Here is a 16,420-nt window from a genome sequence, read left to right as displayed (position 1 = left end):
ATCCCACACAGAGTGAATAATTGACGACTGGGATTTTCTGCCACCTGTGACTGGGCTCTGTATGCTGTAAGTCATTATAAGAGCTGGAAAAAACACTGCTCCCCAGTGCATCAGGGAGCGCTCTTCAAAGTTTCTCTCTTGCTACTGTTGGCAAATGGCTTTCAAGTATGATTAATCAATTAAAGTTTCACAAAAGGTAACTATTTTACTGTCACTTGCTATTAGCATGTCTCCTGCTGACATATCTCCCCCCAGCCTCTTTTCCCTACTATGTGACCATAAAATGGTTATTCTCCACGCTGCGACTGTGCTACAGAGCACCACTGCAGCTATAGCTTAGCTAATAATTTAGCCAAGTAGTTCTTTTGTCTGGTAACCCTATAATAAGAGTATTTTTCAAGGTAGATGCAGTAGAAGTGTTTGAGAATTAGGAAAAAAGCTCCTGTGGCTTTATTGCTTGGTATTACCCAAAACAATGTATACACAACATGAAAGTTTCAGTAAAATACAGAGAAGGATAAACAACTGACAGCCAGAATAAAAGGCTATTTTTCTTTTCCCGCATGAAGTCTGAAACGCTGGAATATATTAAAATGAAGCCAAAGCCTTAACTGATTCCTTTTGACAGAGCCTGCATTTGAGACTGGGCTCAGCATATAAACAATCTGTAAAAATAAATCCTAAGTAACTGTTTTCACGTATCTTTGAAATGCTACAGGTGTTCCCTTCTTTTCTTGGGGAATGAGATTCAGAATTTCCATCCTCCAAAATCACCTTTGTCAATGAGACAATGTTTGAGCAAGTCTGATGGAAGTTCAGAGCTCTCTGAACACTCCCGAAGTCCAAAATGAAAAATAAGATTTAACACAACACACAAATGACTTCCTAAGAAATCAAGTCTACTAATGACATAAGTATATACAAGGATCACTTCTTTCTTGAGAGACACTAATTTGGATCACTCCAAGATGTCAGTGACCACAGAGGAAGAGAAGACACTTATTTGTACAGCTCCACAAACTGCTTGTTTAATAATCAGAGGTAATCAGATTAAAATAATTGTTCTAATGATGGAGTGGGAGTATTTCAATGAGAGAGTCTGGATACCACAAGCCACACATTGAATGATAGCCAGACTAAAGAATGAGTAACTTGAACCCAAATACATCTTGGTGCTTCTAGTCTATTTGGCAACATCCTACATCTGGATCTGGTTCCCTCTTTGGTGCTGGCTCCCTCACCATGTCTGTGACCAAGAAACTATCCAAGCAGCTCTCCATTACATGTAGCTCAAAAGGAAATCTAGTAAACCACGAAACAGTTTAACAAATTAAATTCTCAATTTTTCTAACCCTAATGAAAAAAATACAGACTTAACTAGATGAAACCGAATAATTTAAATGATCATTTAACACACCTATTATTTCACCAAAGGGAATACTGGAATTTAAAGATGGGATCAGAAGGATACAAGGGGTAAGGATGGTTGCGTATGTGAAGCTAGAGATGGTATAAAATAAAACTGAGAACAGTGTTTACCAGCACTGATTTAAAGTCTTCATTCTTACACAGTTTGATACAAAATGTGGATGTAGTTCAATAATCAGATTAAATACAATTTGTAGTCAAAATAAAGAAACTACCTATTACAAATGCATGCAAAATGGTATCAGAATCTTCATCAATACATGTGTGACTTGATTAGTGGCTCTCTCCCCCTAGAAGTCTAAGCCTCCAACTCCATCAGAGCTCATAAGCTGTCACTAACTGCTACTGAACAAGAAGACAGGTGACATTTTTACCTTCTTTTGGAGGTAGACTTAGATTGTACTGAATTTGTTTCCTTTTACTTTTTTTATCCTTTTAAAATAAATTCTGATATGAAAGTAGATCTTTCCTTGCCCACTTTGGGCAGGACAGTATTTTTCATAATCTTTTTTTCTTTATGGATAAGGCTTTGCTACAGACAAGAATATCAGGATGCAAGGGGATGTTTATAGGATTTGCAGGAAGTTTCAACTTTAGAGGAAGATCAGTGATCACCCTCAGTCATCATCAGATAGATTCTTCAGCTGACTAATCAAAACTTCTGAGGAAATCCCCTATACAACATTTTAAATATGAAAGATATAGAAACACAGAAAAAAAATTCCTATGTTAAAACTTGCAGTGAAAATTCAAAGCAGTCAAAATATTTCAACATTTTTCATGATATTTTATTTCCTATTCATACCAGCTTACTTTCGAATTTAAGGTAATTTCAAAATTTAAACTAGCAGGTTAAAATAATAACATTTTGAAAACAGTTTTGAATGGTTCAAAAACAAGTATGTTTTAGAACATTTGCAAATATATTGAAACATTTGAAAATACAGCCTGACCTCCGGAAGAACACTTAAAAAATAATTTTGCCCTGTCTATCTGAAAGGAAGATTTATTTTGGAATACACATGAGGTCTATCCTCAGTTTGATGAAGTGGCTTGTTTTGCCAATAAATAATTTTTCTACCAAGAAGTAGCCTGCTGTTAAGGATGAGGAGGCTGTGAAATTTTATGCTAGTATCAGAGATGTATTTCTTGTTAGACATTTTTAATTTTATAAACACATGTACATACTGTTTTAGAACATGCTGGATAAGAGGGATGCTTGGGCTTTAAAATTACATCTTTACTGCCACAAAAGTATGAAAGTGTTAAAAAGCCAACAACTTGCAAGTATATGGTATTTTGGTATGACGAAGAAAAGGGTATCTCTCTCTCTTTTTTATCTTCCAAGCAGTTTTCAGCTTTTCACATATTTAGGTATCTTGTGCTTAGTCACTTGAAAAGCTTTCTGAGGAGAACATGACTGATCTAAAATGACAATGGAGTGATCTGAAAATCAGCAGTTTAGACAATGGGCTAGGAATATGAATATATTTATTGTATTTCTTAGGGTGGGGTGGGGTGGGATATAAAGCTGTTTACCCAGAGGCAGAGAAATGCAGCCAACAACCCGACAGGGTGCTCACGCCTGGAGTTTTGTTGCATCTGCCCTCCCTGCAGATGCACACGGGCACATCTGCAGGACCTGAGCTGCACAGTGAGTCAGCAACTGGGACCAGCCGTGATGTGCCAGCGCAGCCTGCTGCGAGGCCAACTCATGTGCAGTGAAGCATTAATCCACCTATTTTGCCTTTGGGATCTGAGTTAACCTCTCCAAACTGCACTGCAGTGCAGGGGCGTATCAGTCACTTGAATCATAGAACAGTTTGGGCTGGAAGGGACCTTCAAAGGTCATCTAGTCCAACCCCCCTGCAGTGAGCAGGGACATCTCCAACTAGATCAGGTTGCTCAGAGCCCCGTCCAACCTGACCTGGAATGTTTCCAGGGATGGGGCATCTACCACCTCTCCGGGCAACCTGTGCCAGGGTTTTACCACCCTCATCGTGAAAAATTTCTTCCTTAGATCTAGTCTAAATCTAACTTCTTTTAGTTTAAAACCATTGCCCCTTGTCCTATTGCTACAGGCCCTGACAAAAAGCCTGTCCCCATCTTTCTTATAAGCCCCCTGTAAGTACTGGAAGGCTGCAGGAAGGTCTCCCAGAAGCCTTCTCTTCTCCAGGCTGAAAAACCCCAACTCTCTCAGCCTGTCCTCACAGGAGAGGTGTTCCACCCCTCTGATCATTTTCATGGCCTCCTCTGGACCCGCTCCAACAGGTCCATGTCTTTCCTGTGCTGAGGGCTCCAGAGCTGGATGCAGGACTCCAGGTGGGGTCTCACCAGAGCAGAGTAGAGGGGCAGAATCCCCTCCCTCGACCTGCTGGCCAGATGCTTTGGATGCAGCCCAGGATACAGTTGGCCTTCTGGGCTGCGAGCGCACATTGCCAGCTCCTGTCCAGCTTTTCATCCACCAGTACCTCCAACTCCTTCTTGGCAGGGCTGCTCTCAATCCCTTCATCCCTCAGCCTGCACTGATACTGAGGCTTTCCCCAACCCAGGTGCAGGACCCTGCACTTGGTGCCAACTTAGGAGTCTTCTCCTGTTTTTTTATTAAACAGTCCAAGTGGGACTTGCCTGTCTTTGCTCACTCTTTCTTGGCCATCCTGAGGACACTCTGATTTTTAGAAAACCAATGAGATGCTGAGTACAACAATACTGATGTATTGTCATCGAGAGGAAGGTAGAGTTGTATACTCTTGCTATTAGGTTGTTACTCAGTTTCCAACAAGAGGAGTCTAATGCCATTTGAGACAGCACAGGGTGCCTGGGACATCTCATTAGTGCTAGCAAATACAACATGAGCTCTATGGGAGACCCTGCTGGAGTAGCTGTAGCATCTGAAACTGCACTAGGTGCTTACATCTAGGAAATCAAGCCTTTTCCCGGTATCATAACTGATGGCAGCCACTGACCACGTGGTTGCACCCCTTCACACAAGTTTCCTGAACCACCAGGTGAGCCTATTCCCAGCCATTTCCCTCAGCTGGCAACTACAGTCAGAGTTGCAGAGTCCCAGCAGCTAAATCAGTGGGCTGGTGGCTCAAAACCACACAGGGGTTTTTGATGAACCTCCTCCAACCTGACCTAAGAAGCAAACCATCCAAATCCAGTGAGAGCTGGGAGGAAATGTCTAGTTTGGTTGACAGACCGCACCTAGATCTCTACCCAAATTGTACATAGCACAGGTATTTTGATCTAAACTCCCATCAGCCAATGACATTTTCATAAGCTGTGAAGTGTGCAAACACGTAATTACCAGATGAGTTTGAAATAGTTGTATATATTATTAATTTTTATGGATGTGAGTAGGATTTGAATAATCTCAGAGAGATGAACTAGAGCTGCTTTTTGCAGCAACTAGAATGTGTTATGATGCCAAGAAAAAAACCAGATGTTCAGTCTTCCTCAAATTCTGGAAAATATCTTCTAAAATATGAAAGAGGAAAAAAATTTTCTCACATTAAGTGTACGGTGTAAATTTTTCATCTTGTTGGGGGACTGGCCGACCTGCAAAGACTTGGTGGGTTGTTACTATACAGTCTCACAGCTATGTACAGCAATCTTCCACTTACTGTTAAGCAATAGTGACATTCAGTTCCACTAAAATGGTTAGAAACAGCAAGTGTGAGGAGTCTGTCAAAGAAAGTTGTTTTCTCCCCTAATTCATGACCCATGAATCTAATTTTAAATACCACAGGATTGAGTAAATGAGGCACAGCTTTAATCCATCAAATTAAAATCTACATTACCACAATCTGAGAAGCCAACTCTAAAGATCATCTTTCATGTTCTGTAGAACTAGTCACTAAATGTAAATTAATACACTGCAAAGTCTGATCTCGATAACAATGCCTACTTCTAAATGGCATGCTAAGGCAGGGAAATAGCATACCCACAGTTTATGTTTATGCAGCTTTTATGAACAGTAGATCTTATTTCCTCTATATAAATATATACAAATTTATTTTTATTGTTTATAATTTTTTGTAACTAACTGTGAATGTTATATTCTCTTTCTATATATACATTGCTTTCTATATACTTCCCTTCCAATGAATATTGTATACATTTATTTATCCTCCCAGAACAAATAATCCCAAATAAGGAATTAACTTACATTTGCTTTTTTCTTCCCCCACTGTAGCTACAACTTTATTTTAATGATCCATTAGCTCTTTCTCCTGCACTTGAATGATGCTTACATGTATCTATCTACATTGTGTTCAACTTCAATCATTTCAGAGCTATGAGATTAGAGCAAACACTGTGGGTAAGTTAAGTCTCAGCTTACTGCGTCTGTTAAAAAACAAACATTTGATTTCCAAAGTTGGTTATGTAAGCTTCCTTCCTCATCAATACAGAAAGAAAGATACCTAAAGGTCAATTCATCCCATGCTGGTGCATGTCTGAGATAGATAGATAGCTGTGATACACTGGTGGTGTGCGTGCCCTTTCCAGTGACTGCAGAAGAAGCCTAGGAGACCACCTGAGGCTCGATGAGATCTGTCCTGGTCACAGTGTTTGCTCTGCTCTTAGGTAAAGAAATGCTACACTTCTCATTTCTTTTTTACAACCCAAATCGTTCAACTTCTCAAGTAAAGCTCCTTTCAAAAGTGTAATGCAGAGATGGTAGGCTCACATAAAAGTAACACCTTTTTACAAAACAGCCCTTTTTTTTGGTTGGGTTGAGTATGAGCATGGACTTTGTCTGCGCAGTACCACAGTTGCTGGGCCAGGAAGACCAAGTTTTCTATGGCTGAGTTATGCAGACAGTAGTATCCCAAAGGATGGATCAAACATAAACATTACTGTTGGTAATGTGTGCAAAAAGAATAAAGAAATGGTGAGAGAGTCAAGTATCTTGCAGTTCCTTCCTTCCACCTGCCAAACTCCATGTGCTACAAGAAAATATCTATATGTGTATCTGACTTAACTATCCAGAGAATAATTTGGACCAGCAGTGCCGTAAGGTCTGCACCTTGCAAGGTGAGCTGGTCACTTTGACATAGCCAATGTTGGTATTCACCTAAGGGGAACAAATTCTCAGTTAAACTTTTAAGAAGGATGAAAGAAAAAGAAAAAAAAAAGAAAAAAAAAAAAGTCCTATGTGGATAAAGATTTTTTAAAGGAACCAGGGCTGGTGAACATTGTCAATTCAATGTTCACCTTTTCCACAGTTCATAGAAAACATTTTGTTTTGTCAAAATTTTGTAAAGAGACTCTCTGCCAGCCTTTTGACCAGAGTATTGGAAAACTGAAATACAGGTGCATGGGTATTTTCTAAATTACACCTAAAATCACAAGTTTCTTTCCAACCATAAGATTTCAGACATCTCCTTAATACCGCTAGTGGTAAATTTTCATTCTTGCTTCTTGTACATATAGCTAACATTAAAGACAGAACTAGGAAATACCCACAGTTACAGAATGTGGTTGCTCACTATGGCTGAACCCAATAAACCATTCCCTCATAGTCTTGCAGCATTAAGAATTGCAGCAAAATCCCCTCTATGGTCTCCCTGCTGGCTAATGCTGCCAGCCCAAGAGAAGCCCCTCTGTGAAGCTAATGGGGGCCTAATGGGACTCCATTTCTTAGGGACTGGCTAGGCTGCACCACCTGAATACAAGTGCCTTGAAATCCTGAAGGCAATAAAAGCAGGGAATCTTGTTAATCATTGCAGTGGTGATGTCAGATGCTTCAGTTTCATCAATGGTAAAATTAATTAACCAAATAATAAAGGTGTCTATGACTGCTCGGTGGTAGGATTTAGCACACGTTATTTATGAGGATAACAAAGGTTTTCAGGGACCGGGAGGTGTGCTCTGTTATTTGTGTGTAGAGAAAAGAAAAAGGTGGTTCCGACCTGTCATGCCTCAGTGCCCTCATATCAACATACACTGTGGTGGGATCTGGTCCAGATGTTCCCTGTAAACAACAACATCAGCTAATCAGAACCTGAAGGCTGGGAGAAAAAAAAGTTTTACCCCCCAAAAACCCAAACATTCATTTCACTGCTAATTATGCTAATCAAAGGAGAAGTTGTATTTAAGCTATTCATCAAACAAAGCTCAGCTTTACAGAATCAGAAAGAGCACTGGAAAACATACCTACCGCCAGGTACTTGTTACCTTGGGGTTTGGAAAAACATCAAGCGGTCATACTACTTAACCAAACACATGTCAACACAGGTTTTATTTGCTACAAAAGGCCAAATAATCAGCACGTGGATACATAAAAAAATGTTAAACATGTTTTGTCATATAAAGGAACGCGAAAATTGCTGAGGAGACACAGTTTAATGGCAGAAGCACATGGTCAAGAATGTGAAGCATGGTTTACGGAGAGTCTTCCATACATGCAACAGAGGATACACTTGAAGCTAAAGATAGTAAAGGTAGCACGCATGACATGAACCAATGTGGACTGAAGGTCTGTAAGCAATTATTCTGTTCCTTTTCAGTCTTCCACTGCATAATTTAAATCCTTGCTTTATGTCATAATATTTAGTTACTTGAAAAGCAGTAGACTAATTTTAGTTTCCTTTCATGCAGAGATGATACAGTCTTTTTAGGCCTTTCCACCCACAGCTTTGCTGCAGTTTTGTAACCTGCTATGATCTTGCCTTATCCAAAACTTCAAACTCATCACCACTGAACATCATGTGAACTCTCAATGCTCTAGTCTAGCGTTCTCTGCTGCATACCTCGTTATCACTGCTAAGCAGAAGGCTAGAAGAAAAGCACAACTTCCTTTTGGAACACTGGAACTTTGGAAATCTTCTTTTCAGCAGATAAATACACCTAACCTCGGTAATCTACAGGTGCAGGAACTCCTTTATCAGTTATTTAGATGTTTACTACTTAACACAGCAGGCAACATTAACTCCCAGTGCTTTCTGTCCTGTTTGGGATATATTATAGAGTATAATTCTTCACATTAGGAATGCCTAGGTCTAAATTTGGCATTTCTGCAATTCTGGCTGGTAGTTTCACAAATTATTGAGCACTAAAAATTGCGATGGAGTTCCACAAATAGATAATTTTTATATCTGAAGGGGAAAAGAGTTACCACTACCAACAGATACTTACTGTACAGATACTGATAGTGACCCACCACCAGAGGAGAAAAAGAGTAATAGAGCTGCACATGCATGTTAGCCTCTTTAGCTTGTTATACACAATACAAGGTACAATATCCTCTCTAGCTATTAACGACACGATTTTCAGTCTACTAGTAAACTCAGCAGTGTAACAGACTAGTGCTGAGTGGAGAACTTATTTGAAATATATGCAATGTTAAAAAAAACAAAACAAAAAACCAAGGAAAAATTGGTTATCTTTAAAAATAAAACTAAACCTGAATTGATTTATAAAATAATGGAAACAGTCAAGTTTGAAAATCAAAGACAATCACTATGATATTTATTATTTTCAGTGTGAATGAAATAGTTACAACAGACAGCTAATATTTGATGAAACCTGCATCCAGATAAAGCTATACTGGACTTGTTTATAATTTTATAGAAGGATCTGAAAATCCTCAAATCTCCAGACTCAATTTCTAGTCTGTCCCACTGTTGGAAGCTGATAGGTGGGTATTGAGGGAACATGAAAATCCCCTACCTGCTCGGCCAGCTTCCCCAGCCTGTGAGGCTATAGCAGCAGGAATAGCAGGGATGAGGGAGAGAAGGAAAAAAGGTAACACAAGACGAAAATAATAATAAAAATATGGGAATGAAGGGTGGGAGAAAAAAAAGAGGAGAATGCAAAAAGCAGGGAGTAAAATAAAAAGAAAAACAATGTCAAATACAGGAATCTTACAAATTAACCATTATACCATTAAAGGTTAAAAAAAGTAAAAAATGAGGTGTCAACATTTTAGTAGAGCAACAGAAGAGACAGCTGTAGACTGCTAACCTTGGACAAACAGACTTAAATGGTTTTAGGACACTACAGACAACGTTGTTAGTGGAAAACATGAGTCTAGCACACTGATTTTTTGTTTGTTTGTTTTTGGTGAAGAAGTCAGTAAACATTATGGCCCTGTTGTTTTAATGCACATCCGTTGAGACAGGGGTTCCAGGTCTAAAACAAGTTTGTAACCGATGTCCTCTGGAAATCAAAAGTAAGCTCTCTTTTGGGGGAAAAAAAATTTAGTATACAACAGAGAAAGATACTTACACCTTGTTTCATACAGATTAACCTGCTCCTAAAGTGAAATAAAATCAAGGCTTTGTGCACAACCTAATTACTAGAAGATCATAACTAAATGGAGTAATTTCATAGTTCAATAATTCTTCATCCTTAGTCTATTTGCTATGATAAACAGTGTGATACATATAAAGAAACAGAAAAAATAAAAGTCGATAAAAAGCCATCAGTTCTTCACCATGATCGATAGAGCAGCAAAAAGACAAAACACAGTGGTGACTAGTCCTAAGCCGCTACTGTTACATGGAGCATCTAACACCAGATGGGACTTGCCCTACATCTTGTGAAAATAAACAGCTCTGAGAGCACTGGTGTCCCATAGCCCTCTCATCAAACTTCTGAATTCCAGCAAAGTTAAAGACTACAGGAAGCAGCCACAGCAGCATCTTAAAACAGGTTTATTTTGGATGCAGGGGAAGATGAAGCATTTAAAAAAAATAGGGTGGATCTGATTATTACATTGCTGCCCCAAAATAGAAATATTAGTAATAATGCAGGTTGAACACTGCAGTGTAACTGCAATAAAGCAAGAGAATTACTGAAATCCATCAGTTACATAATTCATTGCCTGTGACTATACTGCAGGTCCAGAGAGGACTCTGAGACTACCAGAGCCTCATATGGCTTTTAACTAAGGAAGGGATTGAGAAACAGCAGTTGAAGTCTCAGCATCATCATTCTGTGGCCAGCTGCAGCTCAGATACTCTGAAAGTGTTTCAAAAGAAGCAGAGTCTTAGCCAAGACCAGAGCGACTGACTCAATTTGTCTGCGCACATTTATTTTGTGAGACAAGAGATGAAGAGCATCTGTAATGGTGGTAACAGGAAAAAAACAATGTGATTTCTTTTGTATCTGATACTTACTAAGGACATGCTAGGTAGTGTTCAGGGGAATAAAATGGGCCAAACATCATTTTCTGTCTGAAAACAGGTACTTCTTAAGTCAGATGCCTTGGACTAAATAAATCTCCTGCCCATGCATAGGCTGCTACCAGTGAATAGTTCCTGGTCTGTGCAAGCCTCTGCAACATGCCAGGCTTTTATTCTCTGGGAAAACACTGCAGGTCAAAACTGCACAGAGGACTAGCCCAACAAGTCAACAGTAGGGATGACCATGTGCAAGCACTCAGCCTGTACCTAATTTCCACTGAAGTCAAAGGCCAAGCTGCATGGCTGCATGCTCTCCCCTGCTTCCATCCCTGGAGTCAAAACCCTGGAACTAGGCAATCAGAAGTCCTGAGAATTTAAAAATAACTGTTGGTTTACATTTTGTTTTGTTTTGCTATCTAAGGATGTGGCCTCAATGTTTACTCCTGAGTCTACTTCTACTCCACTGATGTTCAGAAATGGAATTCTGATGTACACTTAACAATCTCACATACGCAAACACAGCAGCTGGAGCTGTGAAAAGAACTTCATGGCATGACTCATAGTAAAGGTGGGAAAACACAGAATCTTAGGGAACTCACCCAGAGCTGTACTACATTGCTAAGTGTGAATCATACCTCTGATAAAGTGCATGGTCTCCTACATAGCTTTGCAGAGCTATGCCTTATTACTTTTAATATGGAAGATCCTAAAAAAGTGTGATCTATCACTAAGTGAAAAGGAACATTACCTTTAAGCCTAAACTTACTAACAAAGTTCCCTTTGCTAGACAGTGAGGGAAGGATTCATTTCATACAATGTCAGCCATCAGAGACGAAAGCGCGCAGTATAAGGTAGGCAGTATCCCCTGATGGTGATGAATCCCATCCCAAGATGGGCACCTGAGATAGGCTGAATGAAGCTCTCTCTTCAAGTATTTCTTTACTTCTACTGACTACAGGTGGATATTGGATAACTCACTTAACCTTGCCATCTCACTTACAAGTGACATACAAGAAGCAAGATGAATCCTGCTCTCCTGCCCTAGCTTGGGCAGATTTGTTAGTACGTTTTCTGGGTTAACTAAGGAAAATGAACAACTTCTAGAAGTTTTTCTTCAACTGAAATTGAGTAGCAGGTTGAATAAAATTAAAATATTTATTTCAAATGGAAATTAGCTAAAATCCTAGAGAACCATCTGTGCTGTTGCAAGAAACAGGCTATTTTTCAGATCTATTTTTCTCTCTCTCGAAGGCTAGAATGCTATTTAATAAGAATTAAAATATGCTAGGTGTAATCTTTTCATCTCAGAAATCCCTGGACCATTATCTGTAACTATACAGCCATAAAAGGTCAGATATTAATAGTATTTAAGTGCCTAAAGATGGAGAGAATTATTTATTTTCAAAAGTACACCTCTCAAAATCTAGTTCAAAATGACTACATCAAAAGAAACATAGTAAATTTGCTCTAAATTTGAGAGGCAAGGAATACAAATGACAATGCATTAGTCTCTCAGTGATCTTAATCCTGAAATTAAGATCGTTTGGTAGACTAAGGCTCTTTTGTACCAAAGGCATTATTACAATGATTTCCTTTTTAAAGTAATCTTTTTAACAAAAGGTAAAATTCTGCTATGAAATTTTTATACACGCACGCACAGACACACACACATACATGTAGGTACACCTCCTCCCCTCTTCTTTTTGGAGGGGGGAAAAACAGTAAAACCTTTTTGAAAAATCAGGATACCTTCCCCTTGAAACACCTGAGTTTTCAATTTGTCAAAAAAATTGGAAATGAAGTGAAGAAGGTATCAAAGATCACATCCAAGTTGTGTTAGAGGCAGCCCATAGAGATGAAAGCCTGGATAGGCTTTTTGCTGGTAAGGATCAATAGCTGAATATTGAGAGATGTTTAGAAAGGTGGTTAGTAGATACATATTTTAGAAAGACCATAGAATAGGCTGGATCACAGTTATCCCTGTGGAAGATGGTGTTCCTGGAGCCACATGCTGATCTCATGGATGACAAAACTTGGAAGAAAAAAAGGAAAGGCAGATGCTATTGACTCAAACATCTTTAGAACTATCTTTATGCAGTGTGAAGAATCCAGAAATCATGACCCATTTCTGGAACATACTGGAGACAATGCTGATTTCAGGAACATTGTTGATGAAGAATTAAAATTCATTCTGTTCCTCAGCCCAGAAAACAGAATAGTCCACAAGCTATTCTGGAATATCACTAGCCATAAACTTCCAGACAGTTTGGAAAGAGCAGTCAGTCTAATTCAGTATCCAGTCTTTGGCAGTGTCTACTACCAGATGCTTCAAAGGACGCAATCCTGTATCTTTATATTCTCTACCAAAATGACATGTTTTGCGGTGATGCTTGTATGCAACATCTTTAGTAATTTTTCAAACCCCTTTAAAGCTTGCCAACCTACCCTCGGCTTAAATGCTTCAAAAATGATTCCACTTGGATGAGTAACGTTACTAAATATTGCCTGTTCTGAAATGTCTTTTCTTCATTCCAGCCACAGTACTTGTTAGACCGTGTATGGCTTTTAATTTGTCCTACGGACTGAGATGCAACACCTTGGTAGAACTCAGTGAAGCCTGACACTAAGCTATATGATCAGCTAGGCTGTTAATCACCTCACTCAAGGCTCTCATTCTGTGCTGTTCTTAACATAGTTGGTATCATTAATAATATTCCTTCAGAGAGATATCCACTTTTACAGTTTGATTCAATAACTCTTTCAAGATTTGGTAAAGAACCATCTAGGAAGCAAACTTCAGCGAAGGAGTTAACACAATCAGAAGGCAGATATACATAGTCAAGCAAAAATCCAGCCTAACTCCATGCTGATTAGGACTCCCAGTTTCTCTGAGTGTGTTCAGCTTTCCTGCACATTTGCAGTGGGTTGACCCAGACAGCAGCTCAGTACCCACCCAGCCGCTCACTCACTTCCCTCCCAGCACGACAGGGGAGAGCTTAGGAAGAGCAAAAGTGAGAAAACCCATGGGTCAAGATCAAGACAGTTTAATGAGTGAAGGAAAGAAAAAAAAGACCCAAGTGATGCAAAAGCAATTACTCACCACCTCCCACAAGCAGAACAATGCCCAGCCAGTCTCTGAGCAATGGGTACTTTGGAAGACCAACCCCCCCTTTTTTGGTGCTGGGCATGACAATATATGGTAGGAATATCCCAGGTCAGCTTGGGACAGCTTTCCTGGCTGTGTCCCTTCCCAGACTTTTGCTCTCCCCCAGCTTACTTGCTGGCGGCATTGGGGTGGTGGTGTGGTGGGCAGAGTGAGAAAGGGGGAAAGCCTTGGTGCTGTGCAGCACTGTTCAACCATAGCTAAACCACTGGTGTGCTATCAACACTGTTTCAGTCACAAATCTGAAACACAGCTCCATACAGGCTGTTATTAAAAAAGTTAACTCCATCCCAGGCAGACCCAGTACAATATTACTTCCAACAAGGCATAGTTGGTCATTGAACCTGGCTTACTGCTGCTTAGTGTCATTCACTGGTTTTATTATTTGTCCTGAACAAATGACTTATGTAGTAAGTGAAGGAACCACCACAAACAGTCCAGAGATCACTTCAAGCCTGAAATGGAGATTTACATTACTGGCAAGCAAACTTCTGCAGCCAATCTGTCCTTGTTATCTACAGCATCCTTCATGCCTTGTACCTCCGTGGACCAGAAGCTAGAGAAGTTCAATTATTTTTCAGAAGCAGCTCCACCACAGCTGCAGGGGGGAGCTGACAGGCCCCATCCTGATCTGTCGGGAAAGTCAGAGCAGTCAGCCACGAAGGTATGCCATCACTTCCCTCCTTCCCCTCCTCTGTAAAAGACATCCCATGGCCACTTCAAAATGGCTAAAGATACAGGAGCAGATTAGAAAACTATTGTTATCAAGTAACCAGCTCACCTCTTTCTCCTCTGTTTTCCCTTTCTACTTGAGGTAAAGTAGTGTCCTTGCTGCCTGTTGTGCCCCTCCCACCCAAGTGTTTAAGCTTGGTTGGGTTGCTGACTGAGAAAGCACACCACCCTGCATCTGCTAACTGGCCTAAACTGGTACTGTCCAAATTGTGCTGTTTCGGGTGGGAGTGCCTAAAGATATCCTAGACATTTTTTCAGTTGTCCTCTCTGCCTTGTCATCACCCAAGAGTCTAGATATGTAGAAAGAAATGAAAAGGGCTGTATTCTTGCTAAGAAAGATTCAGTAGAAGAGATTTCAAAACCTGTCAGTACTTTTTGTATCAAATCCATGACAGAAATATGGGGGAAGATGCTGCTTGAGTTCATAGATGTTTCTATCTTCTACAAGATATTTTTTTCTCAAGACTATTTATTAAGTTTTATTAAGGTAAAACTGTTTTGAAGGATCCAAGTTCTGCTTCTGAGACTACAGGAGATTTTCTTAAACTTTTCTTCATGGAGAATATTTATGGCAGCAATTACAGAATATCAAGCTAAGGAACTCTACCTCTGGGACACAGAATGACTTTTAAACCTGCTCAGCTTTGCCTTGTTGTATCTTTGATAATAATAATTAAAGTCACCTTGGGCTGAAGGGGTACTCTGCTGGTAGTCGGAGAGAAAGCAAGCAGTACTGGAGATGTGGCATACCTCTTGTATTCGTATTCTGGTAACATGCTGAATTACAAGGTCACTTTTAGCTGAGGTCTGATGAAAGCCAGGATTCTTTAGTGCTGTTGAACTGGGCAAGAGGTGAAGGCAGGCCTAACACACAGACATACTGGTCTGTGCTTAAACCATAACCTGTATTTGTCAAATTTTTTGGATAAAATAAAAAAAATCTTTACATTTACAATCAGGAAAAGAATAGCAAATGCCTCATTTGCAGTTTCACTGAGAAAATCTGTTCTAGCTTCCACACCTAAGCAATTATGCATGTTACATGCATGAGAAATCCTTTAACGTAAACTAGGGGTAACCGCAAGATTTGAAATGTGGGATGCGCCATATAGAGCACAGGCAAGTTCTACTGGGGAGACATGGTAGGTGACCAAATGGATATGGAACTTCCCAGCCAATGCAGCTGCCAATACAGAAGATGGTTATTGTACTATTTAAAAAGATTATTAAGCCAGAAACCATATTACATCTGAGTAGGACATCTGTGGCATTACTACAGGAATAATATGTGAAGGTCTGATACCAGGTTTGGAAGGACAGGAAGAGATCAGGAGTCATAAAAATGAGACACAGATCAGGAAAGCATGTCTTAGGATTCTTTATCTATTTACCAAAGACTAAGATGTGTCATGATAGAAATGAGATTCTTTATTCTAGATTAGAAAAATGTAATAAAATAAAAAAATGGTTGAATCTAATGCCAGGTACATTTAAACTAGAAATAAGACAAAATTAATTAAAAATTGAACACCTTATAAAAAGGCAAGTTAACTTTCATCACTTGAAGTCCTGAAAGATAAAAGAATATACTGTAGATCAGCCTAAAACCATTTGCTTTGTGTAGTTATCACTGGGTCAAAACATAGGGGCTATTCAGAAATTCAGACCAGATAGCTACAGTGCTTCATCTGTCCTTAAAATCACGACTCAATATTCCTGGAGAATGCAAGTTAAATCCTATACTACCGCTAGGTACTTTCTTCTGATTAGTGGATCAAAACAGAATGAAAGAGATGTAGCAAAATTATTTTCCATTGTAAGCAATTAACTGTGTGCAGAAAATATCTATCTAGTTAATTAAGTAATAGTTGGAATTATTTTATAGACAGAAAGAATCCATTTTGTACCATACTAAAGCACTTGGACACTGTATTTTACATTACATGACTAAATACAATTTCTG

At 39.4% G+C, this 16,420-nt stretch overlaps 1 protein-coding gene across 1 annotated transcript in view; it reads right to left on the bottom strand.

Annotated features, from left to right (window-relative positions):
* DIP2C (disco interacting protein 2 homolog C) overlaps positions 1–16,420 on the bottom strand; it is a gene marked incomplete at both ends in the record, with an annotated part of 330,160 nt that overhangs the window by 19,852 nt on the left and 293,888 nt on the right. Inside the window, one exon of the mRNA XM_082015390.1 lies at positions 7,347–7,408. Coding sequence (XP_081871516.1) covers positions 7,347–7,408 — 62 coding nt within the window. The remainder of the gene's footprint in view (positions 1–7,346; positions 7,409–16,420) is intronic.

This window comes from Phaethon aethereus, assembly GCF_964289735.1.
Source record: "Phaethon aethereus genome assembly, chromosome: 2".
NCBI classification, from domain to species: Eukaryota; Metazoa; Chordata; class Aves; order Phaethontiformes; family Phaethontidae; genus Phaethon; species Phaethon aethereus.
Note: the sequence above shows the minus strand (reverse complement) of the source record. Positions and strands in the feature narration are given on the sequence as shown.